General features: G+C 36.7%; 2 protein-coding genes across 6 annotated transcripts; both read left to right on the forward strand.

Annotated features, from left to right (window-relative positions):
* The first annotated feature begins 219 nt into the window (after positions 1-219).
* Positions 220-3,201, forward strand: LOC120087319 (pentatricopeptide repeat-containing protein At5g48910). Its single transcript, XM_039044298.1, has one exon. It carries the CDS (start codon positions 340-342, stop codon positions 2,269-2,271), a length of 1,932 nt encoding a protein of 643 aa, XP_038900226.1. The 5' UTR covers positions 220-339; the 3' UTR covers positions 2,272-3,201.
* LOC120087318 (putative kinase-like protein TMKL1) lies at positions 3,063-9,881 on the forward strand. Of its 5 annotated transcripts, none has more exons than XM_039044291.1 (5): positions 3,063-3,200; positions 4,398-4,476; positions 4,914-5,211; positions 6,631-8,234; positions 8,940-9,881. In XM_039044291.1, exons 4-5 carry the CDS (start codon positions 6,800-6,802, stop codon positions 9,578-9,580), a joined length of 2,076 nt encoding a protein of 691 aa, XP_038900219.1. In that variant the 5' UTR covers positions 3,063-3,200; positions 4,398-4,476; positions 4,914-5,211; positions 6,631-6,799; the 3' UTR covers positions 9,581-9,881. The 5 variants fall into 5 exon arrangements, with proteins under 5 accessions (XP_038900219.1, XP_038900221.1, XP_038900225.1 ...); XM_039044293.1 differs by having other exon boundaries at positions 4,953-5,211; XM_039044297.1 differs by having other exon boundaries at positions 5,091-5,211.
* Positions 9,882-10,183: the final 302 nt, after the last annotated feature.

The raw sequence follows: 10,183 nt of genomic DNA on the forward strand, positions 1-10,183 counted from the left end.
CAAGTTTTTCTTTGTTCATCGAATTCTCAACGTTCGACCTCCACATTAGTCGAGTTCTCAACGTTCGACTTTAACAATATTTCTCTAATAAGTTTTGAAAACAACACTATTAATATTAAAGGTAAAAAAAAAAATACCTTAAAAAAGGGTCCAAAAATCAAAATCAAAACTTGAAAAATATTATTTTTATCAATTACCCTTGAAAAATCAGAAACAGAATTGTGGAGAAACTCCACATTCCACAAGCAAGCCAAGCCACTTAATCCTCCCTGGCTGATCTTCTTTCTTCTTCTGTTCATTGCTCAACCCAAAACCCAAAGCTAACTTTCACAGCTTCCGATGAATTCCACATTTTACAACCCAAACGGGACCCTCAATTTCTCAGCTCAACTGCCATCAATCCTCCCAAAAGCATTAACATCATGCAAAACACCCAGAGACTTGAAGCAACTCCACGCAATTTTCATCAAAACTGGTCAAATTCAAGACCCTCTCACCGCCGCTGAAGTGATCAAATTCTGTGCATTTTCATCGCAACGCGATATCGAATGTGCCCGCGCCGTATTCCGCCAGATGCCGGAGCCCAATTGCTTCTGTTGGAACACCATTTTGAGGGTTCTTGCTGAGACCAACGGCGAACATCACCAATCGGAGGCATTGATGCTCTTTCGCGCAATGTTGTGCGATGGGCGTGTGAAGCCCAATCGGTTCACATTCCCCTCCGTGTTGAAGGCCTGCGCTAGAGCTTCGAGGCTTCGAGAGGGGAAACAGGTACATGGGTTGATCGTGAAGTTTGGGTTTTATGGGGATGAGTTTGTAGTTAGTAATCTTGTTCGGATGTATGTAATGTGTGCGGTCATGGAAGATGCATATGCTCTGTTTTGTAAGAATGTCGTTGATTTTGATGGGTCTTGTCAAGTGGAGTTAGATAAGAGGAAACGAGATGGGAATGTTGTTCTGTGGAATATAATGATTGATGGGATGGTTAGATTTGGGGATTTAAAGAGTGCTAAGAACCTGTTCGACTCAATGCCTCAAAGAAGTGTGGTGTCGTGGAATGTGATGATATCGGGGTATGCACAAAATGGGCATTTCATAGAGGCCATAAACTTGTTTCAAGAAATGCAAAGTTCCAATATTGATCCAAACTATGTGACTTTAGTGAGTGTTTTGCCTGCTATTGCACGAATTGGTGCACTAGAATTGGGGAAATGGATCCATTTATATGCGGGAAAGAATGAAATTGAGATTGATGATGTGCTTGGTTCTGCTCTGGTGGACATGTATTCCAAATGTGGGAGCATTGAGAAGGCACTTCAGGTCTTTGAGATGCTGCCTAAGAGAAATGCCATTACTTGGAGTGCCATAATCGGTGCATTTGCGATGCATGGTCGTGCAGAGGATGCAATCATTTACTTCCATTTGATGGGAAAAGCTGGCGTGATGCCCAATGATGTTGCTTATATTGGAATTTTGACTGCCTGCAGCCATGTAGGGCTTGTGGAAGAGGGTAGATCATTCTTCAGCCACATGGTTAAGGTGGTTGGGCTACAACCAAGAATTGAACACTATGGATGCATGGTTGATTTACTAGGTCGTGCTGGGCGTCTGGAAGAGGCTGAGGAACTTATCAAAAACATGCCAATCGAACCAGATGATGTAATATGGAAAGCTTTGCTTGGTGCTTGTAAAATGCACAAGAACATAGAAATGGGTGAGCGTGTGGCTGAGACCTTAATGGACTTGGCTCCTCATGACAGTGGATCCTATGTTGCTCTGTCAAATATGTATGCTTCTTTGGGAAATTGGGAGGCGGTTGCAGGGGTGAGGTTGAAGATGAAAGGGATGGACATTAGAAAAGACCCTGGATGTAGTTGGATTGAGATCCATGGCATAATCCATGAGTTTCTTGTAGAAGATGATTCCCATCCTAAAGCTAAAGAAATTCAGGCCATGTTGGAAGAAATGTCCATGAAATTAAGGTTGAATGGCTACAGGCCAAACACCTTAGAAGTGTTTCTCAATACTGATGAAGAAGACAAGGCAAGGGCCTTGCAGTATCATAGTGAGAAGATTGCAATTGCCTTTGGACTAATCAGTACAGCTCCACAATATCCGCTTAAGATCGTTAAGAACCTACGTATATGTGAAGACTGTCACGCTTCAGTAAAGCTTATTTCCTTGATTTACAAGCGTCAAATCATTGTGCGAGACCGAAAACGATTCCATCATTTTGAACATGGCTCATGTTCATGTATGGATTATTGGTAACTTCTAGGGCAAATGACCCTCGTCTTTTGCACAGAAATATAGAAGATTGAATTGTCATTGTGAAGATCATAAGGAAAAGTCAGCCCTTTTCTGATCAATCATTTGTCTCATGGAATGATTTATTTATTTACTCGAGGCATTTAGGAGATCGCTCTACAAATGAAGATTTGTTGATCAAAATTATTCACCAAATTGCGTTAGTGATTACTTACATTATATTATAACCGGGGCGTGAGGCAGCATCATACTAATGGCTCGCCCCAACTAATCATCAAAGAGAAACTCTCGTGCTTACATGATACTGCACGCAAGAGATTGAGCGGCTGAAGTGTTATTTTGAGGCTGAAATGAAGGCAAAAAATCTATCCATGGGGTTAGGGAGAAACGAGATTTTTCTCTGAGCCTATTGGCTAATTTTAGTTCTCGGGAATTGTTGCTTAATGAGGACTGAATCAGCCCCCACCCCGAAGTCCGCTCCAAGAGACAATGAGGAGCTTTACAAATATTCTAAGCCCTTACCAGTACAGTACCCAAGGGGTTCGGTGATCTTACTTTTAAATTCAGATATGCTCAGAATCTAGATGGGCAATTTCTTGCCAACTGTTGCATCTGATGTTTACTAGAAAAATATACTTTTAAAAGTCTACCTCATTGAAAAATTATTTGTTTCTGCTTTATGTTGTCGATCATTGCTGAATTAGTTCCTGTGCATGTTATTCCTTGACACTTTTCTCTGAGTACTGATAATTCTGTATCAATTCCATCTCATCAAATAGGTAATGAGGATGCTTCCACCATGCTGAACAAAATCTATCAAAAGAAATATTGTGTAGCTGATTTCTGAAATGAAGGGAAGCACAAAACCTGTGGGAAACACTTTTTTAGCGAAGGGAAAGCAACAAGCATGAAGTTTTGACATCATTATTCAGGTCAGAAAACTTGTTTCTGAATTGAGACATGTTAATTATTGCTTTGTCTTCTTTATGATTCAGAACAGATTTTGATTGGCTGGAAAGTTTTTGCTTGGTTTGAATTTTAAGCTGGGACACAGAAACCCTTTTGTTAGTACTTTTCTGTGCCAGTCAAATTATGGATTGCCTAGACGAAAAAGGGGTGCCCTCTCACTTTGAATTCAAAAGCCTCTGTTTCAACAGCCATCTTTTTCTTTTCTTTATTTAAAATATTGTATATTTAGATAATTTTGTTAAAAGAACGAGTACCTTTTGTTTTTCTATAATATTTGGAAGAATGCTTTTTTTTTTTGACGTGGGTTGATGAAGCTGACTCGTCTTTTAACGGAGTTACCCAGTCAAGGGATGATTTTGAATTTTTTTTTTTTTAAAAAAGAAGAAGAAGAAGAAGAAGAAGAAGAACACACGCACAACACACCCACAAAACGTCGTGAGTTGAAAAATGAATTTTCAGATTAAAATAATAGAAATGAAAGTTGTTCTGAAATTATGTGTTTGACTGTTTGACTAAAAAAATTAAATAAGTTGGTAATAAATCATTAAACTACCTATAATGGGGGAGTTTTTTAGACCCACGTCATGACCTATATTTCAATCATTTTGATTTAGATTTAAACCGCATTTAAAATTTTAAATTTTTGGCACTTGTTTTGTTTTTATTTTTAATATTGCGAAAGATTATTTTATTTTGGTTCATAATATTAAAGTATTATGGCTAAATTTTGTTGTAAAAAAAAAAAAAAAAAACTTACACATTATCGTACAAATTAATTTCTCTAGCCAGAAAGCTATATAATTGATTTGGGATTTTCTTTTTACAATTCAATTTAGCCCCATAACTTCTTAACACCTTAGATTGTCTTTATCTTCTTGTGATCAACCTTTAAATTGCAACTCTAACTTCTTAACGGCTGATATTAGAACCCTAACATTTAGTATTGCCTCATCATCTTTTGTCTAAAAAGCACACCACATTTCCAAACTTTATTATAAAGCAAGTCTGTTAAGTGGTGAAAGATAATAATGAAAATAAGATTGCTTTCAAAAGATCATACACAGTGCTTCTCCTTTATCGTCCCATAATAAAATACATAATTATTTGTTTATATAGGAAAGTAATTATTGCTTGCTAAACATTGGCGTGAGTTTGAATAGGAAAAAGGCAGGAGGAAGATTTTGGTTGGGAGCTTAGAAGAGATTGTGTTTGGTAACACATCAACCAAAAGCCATCAAGGTAATAAACTTCTATTCTGTTATCTTATCTTACAATTTGAATAAGGAAAGTTGTAGAACAATTTTTTTTTCTTTTGAATAGTTGCTAGAATAGTAGGGTTTTTTTTTTTTTTTTTTTTTTTTTAATTTATTTATATTTTAGAATTCATTATTAATCCGTCCCGATGTTAATTCATTAGTAGTTTGGTGAATTAGTGCTTCAAGATAACCATTCCAATAATTATTAGTTTATTAAAGTAAGTTCTATTGAGGTTCAAAGAATCAAAGTAGAACTGTTTGGAAAGTACAAGCACTAAAATGGAAAAGTTGTACAAGTTCAAGAACCAAAATAAAACATTGTCATTGTTTGATTTGATGATTCATGTCTTATGAGTGACCATAGGTCCATAGGGTTATTGTCTTTCTTACCTAAGAGTTGTTGAATCTCATGCTCTACAGAACAGTCATTCTCTAGTGGAGCTTTTCTATGTTCTGTAGGATGAATGAAGTCAATATAATTAGGATCTGACAAGGCCCAAGTAAATGCTACTATCATTGTAACAAGGTTTGAATTGCTTGTTTCTATCTGCTTCAATAAATTGATATCAACTCGCCTCGACACTCATGGATTCACAGAGAGAGGGGAAGTTTTGGTTTGACAAGTATTACATGTTCAAATTTATGGATACGTGGGTGTGATATTTGTCAACAGCAATTCCAACATCAAATAAGATGCTGGGTGGAGCTTTTGTACCAGGTGAATAATGTATACCTTACATGATTTCAAAGTTTCTAATATAAGAAAGATAGTTGAATATTAGTTAATCTCAATATAAGTTTGATTCCAAAATTTAGAGATAATCTAATGGAGGAATCATGATAACGGTTAACCTTTTATGGGAGTTTGAGAAAAGTTTATCTTGAAACGAACTCTATAACTAACTAGGCGAGCAAACTATGCCTAACTCTCTGAAACTTTGTTTCCGATTAAGAAGGTTGTTTGTGATGCTAACCTCAACCAAACTGAAACAGTTAAGGATATATCTTCGATTTAAAGGATAGAAGTTAAATTTTCACTCTCACATGCTTGTACTCAACAAGATAATTCGTGATTTGCAAGATTATTATGATATTCTCGACTAAACTAGGTGAGCAAAGATGTGCTTTCTAATATTTTACATATAAAAATTGTGTCAAGCAAATATGCCAAATGTCAATTTTTTCTTGATTACAATAAGAACATGGATTTGATTCACAGATTTCATGAATGCTAATACACATTATGTGTCAGATGAGTTATGCACGCTTTGGCTATATCAAATGTCTAGTGATATTGTTTGACATATTATGTGTATAAGCTATGGTGTGAAGAAAATGGATAAGTCTTATGTGTAATAAGTCAAATCATAATTAAATCCATTTTTATAAATAGTCAAGCATAGCTCAACAGTTAAAACATCTCTTTTATGCCATGAAAATATTTTTTTTCTTGTATCGTTAGAGCAGTCATATAAAAAGAATTAACCTTAAATAAAGGTGCAAAATGGTCTTCTTGTATAATGAATTAAAGAAGCATAACATATAATAATCTTTTTAAATATACTTCTCAAATAACCACTAAATTGGTCAGTAATATTTCAAACAAGATTGTTATAAATTCGTATAATTGCAACAACGATACCTGTCTTAAAATCCTCAAACTTAACCCAACAATTTCCAACAGTACTTGTTTGGGACAAGCATGGTGGCCCACAGTCGAATGGAGAATCACAACTCTGCATGTGAGCTCCACCAATCGAACCCTGCTCTCTCACACACTCACCGTTGATCTTCCATACAAATACCAGTAGAAAAAGATCATGGGACACGTGTCGAGTGATGAGAGCTGCTTGAGACCAATCCACACAGAGCTCCTCTGCAAGTATCCGTTAAAAAGGACGAAACTTGGTGGGCTGTTTCATGGAAAATCTTTCTTTCCTCTTTCTCCACACCAAATTTGAAAAACCCAAAAAGAAAAATACAAGAAAATGAACTGAAAATATGCACATTTCAAGGGCAAGCGTGCAGAACGAAATATGGAAAATACAGAAAAACACAGTAAAATAATTTTAATAATACCTATCAGGTTCCCTATTTCAAGATGTTCTTAATCTGTCTGATGTTTGTCTTTGTACAGATCGAACGGTGGAGAATATTGGAGGAAGAGTAATTGGACTATCAGTTCACTCATAGTCAACAGTCTGTCAGCTTTTCCAGTAAAAAAGAAAAGAAAGAAGCTCTCTTTGGTGATTCTATAAAACCACACTTTACTAACTTTCCCATTTCTCTCCTCTTTCTCCACAGTCATGGCGATTCTGAAGCTTTTTTCTCTTTGCATTTCCTTCTTCTTATTGATCAGAGCCCCTGTACGATGTGATTCCTTACATTTCCCTTCTTCTTCTTCTTCTTCTTCTTTTTCTTCCTCTTCCTCTTCCTCTTCTTTTTCTTCTGATGTTCAACTTCTTTTGGGAAAGATCAGAGCTTCACTTGAAGGAGACACTCAAAACTTGCTTTTGTCTTCATGGAATTACTCTCTCCCTATTTGTCAATGGAGGGGACTCAAATGGGTTTTCTCTACTGGAACTCCACTGGTTTGCAGTGATTCTTCTTCTCCACAGTGGTCTAATCTCACTCTGTTCAAAGACCCTTCTCTTCATGTTCTCTCTCTGCAACTTCCATCTGCGAATCTCACTGGTTCGTTGCCCAAGGAGCTTGGTGAGTTTACTATGCTTCAAAGCCTCTATCTAAGTATAAACTCTTTGACTGGAACCATTCCACTCGAACTTGGTTACAGCTCCTCTCTTTCTGACATTGATTTGAGTAGTAATCTTTTGACTGGAGCTCTTCCACCTTCGATCTGGAATCTGTGTGATAAACTTGTTTCTGTCAGACTTCATGGCAATTCATTATCTGGGTCTCTGCCAGAACCTGCTTTACCAAACTCCACCTGCAAGAATTTGGAGGCTTTGGATTTGGGCAACAATCAGATTTCAGGTACTTTCCCAGAATTCATTACCAGATTTCAAGGTCTGAAAGAGCTCGATCTTGCGAAAAATTTGTTGTCTGGACAAATCCCTCAGAGCTTAGGCCAGTTAGAGCTGGAGAAGTTGAACCTTTCAAACAACAATTTCAGTGGAATATTGCCTGTTTTTAGTAACTCAAAGTTTGGTGTTGAGGCTTTTGAAGGGAATAGTCCTGGGCTTTGTGGGGAGCCTTTGAAAAGCTGTGCAGTACCTTCTCATTTGAGTTCAGGTGCCATTGCTGGCCTTGTTATCGGCTTGATGACTGGGACGGTCGTTTTAGCTTCGTTGCTTATTGGTTATATGCAAAACAAGAAGAAGAAGAGTAGGAGCGATAGTGAAGATGAGATTGATGAAGGAGAAGATGAAGAAAATGGTGGCAGTATCGGCACTGGCGGTGAAGGAAAGCTTATTTTGTTTCAGGGTGGTGAGCATTTGACATTGGATGATGTCTTGAATGCTACAGGGCAAGTTATGGAAAAAACAAGCTATGGCACTATATATAAGGCAAAGCTTGCTGATGGAGGCACCATTGCTCTGAGACTGCTGAGGGAAGGTAGTTGCAAAGACAGAAATTCTTGTTTGTCTGTGATTAAACAGTTGGGAAAGATTCGCCACGAGAACTTGATTCCTCTGAGAGCTTTTTATCAGGGAAAGAGAGGAGAGAAGCTCCTTATTTATGACTATCTGCCTATCAGAACTTTACATGATTTTCTACATGGTATGCACACTCTCATACATTTCGTTTTCAGGGTTGAATATTTCAGAATAGTTTCTTATTTTTTTTGCTTTCTTCTCGATTTTATTTTTCCCTTTCTCCCTTTCAAATCAGCAATTTGCAATAACCATTTTGAGTTGGTTTAATGAACATCTTACTGATGCATATTGTTGGAAGTGGCTACTTCAATGAAGATCTTATAATCAAAGTTTTAACAAAGTTCTGAACCATCTTTTGAATTCCCTACCTCTTAAAGATTACAGCATAGATTTTCTCATTACAAATTGGACCCATCTTTCAAATTCCCTATGATAGGGATCTTTTGTATATCCTCTAAGATTCTTACATCAATGAAATTGTTTCTTATAAAAAAAAAAAAAAAAAATCTAAACCATAGCTTTAGTAAACTTGAAAAATGTGGCCATTGCAGCCAATTGAGCAGAACAACTGCACAGTTGTATTGAGCAGCTCCACATACACTTCCAAGACAAGTCAAAATTTCAAACAAAATCTTCTTTAATTAATTGTGTCATATAAGCCTTCAAGATGATTTTGACTTCCTCGTACAAGATATGCAGACGTCTTTAGTTGTTAGACAAGAAAACTATTTGTCGGAAAAATTTAAATGACAAATGTTCTAGAACTGAGGGTGTTTGTGTTTGTATACTACTATTTAACATAGAATGTTTGCTTTATGATTGATTGCAGAATCTAAAGCAGGAAAACCAGTGTTGAACTGGGCTAGGAGGCACAAGATTGCATTAGGCATCGCCCGGGGACTAGCCCATCTTCACACAGGTCTTGAAGTGCCCATTACACATGGCAACGTTAGATCAAAAAATGTGCTTGTGGATGACTTCTTTGCAGCAAGACTGACAGAATTCGGGCTTGACAAGCTAATGATCCCATCGGTAGCTGACGAAATTGTCTCGCTTGCAAAATCAGATGGGTACAAGGCACCGGAGGTGCAACGGATGAAAAAATGCAATTCAAGAACAGATGTGTATGCATTTGGAATCTTGCTATTGGAAATTCTGATTGGGAAGAAACCAGGAAAAAGTGGAAGAAATGGAGAGTTTGTGGATCTGCCATCAATGGTGAAAGTGGCAGTTTTAGAGGAAACAACAATGGAAGTTTTCGATGTGGAGGTTTTGAAAGGGATTAGAAGTCCAATGGAAGATGGAATTGTTCAGGCATTGAAGCTTGCAATGGGATGCTGTGCTCCAGTGGCTTCAGTAAGACCTTCCATGGATGAAGTTGTGAAGCAGTTGGAAGAGAACAGACCAAGAAACAGATCTGCTCTGTACAGCCCAACAGAAACAAGAAGTGAAATTGGTACCCCATTTTGATCCTTTTTTTGTGCCACTTTAAATTATCATGAGCATCATTGATATCATTATATGCCCTCCCACCCTCTCTTTTTTCTCTCTTATTTTATTACATTTTATTTTAACATGAACTTAATTGTAATACATGCCGATAGTGTTCATTCATGCTAGTAATTAAGAAGTATTTACAAATATTCTTATGGCCTCTGTTTCTCCTTTTTGCTGGTTGAAGTGGTTAAACTACTACTTAGATGAGAAGTGTTTTCCATCATCTGTAAATGTGATTGAAGTCTCGTTGTGGAGGAACCTTAATTGAATTGTTATGGCAAAGAAACAAAATTTTAACTTTTTGCTCCTCACACTTTGTATCTATGCAATCTAGAAAATCGTTAATATATATATATTTTAGGACAATAAGAATAGAAGGATTCAAATCACAGACCTCTTAGTCGTTAACACATCTATAAGCTAGTTAAGTTATACTCGTTTTTGCATTACTAATATGTATACGAACTTAAAAAAGTTGTCTCTAATAAGTTTATGTTGTGGAATTTATCACTAGCTAAATAAATCTTTTTTATAACATATGTCTAAATTGGGTTTTCTTAACAATCATTTCAAAGA

This window comes from Benincasa hispida, chromosome 9 (genome assembly GCF_009727055.1).
Source record: "Benincasa hispida cultivar B227 chromosome 9, ASM972705v1, whole genome shotgun sequence".
In the NCBI taxonomy this organism is placed as follows: Eukaryota; Viridiplantae; Streptophyta; class Magnoliopsida; order Cucurbitales; family Cucurbitaceae; genus Benincasa; species Benincasa hispida.

Coding starts and splice junctions, on each gene's coding strand:
- LOC120087319 (XM_039044298.1), top strand. CDS start 340: ATGAATTCCACATTTTACAACCCAAACGGGACCCTCAATTTCTCAGCT.
- LOC120087318 (XM_039044291.1), top strand. CDS start 6,800: ATGGCGATTCTGAAGCTTTTTTCTCTTTGCATTTCCTTCTTCTTATTG. Junction 8,235..8,939: donor TTTACATGATTTTCTACATG/GTATGCACACTC, acceptor GATTGATTGCAG/AATCTAAAGCAGGAAAACCA.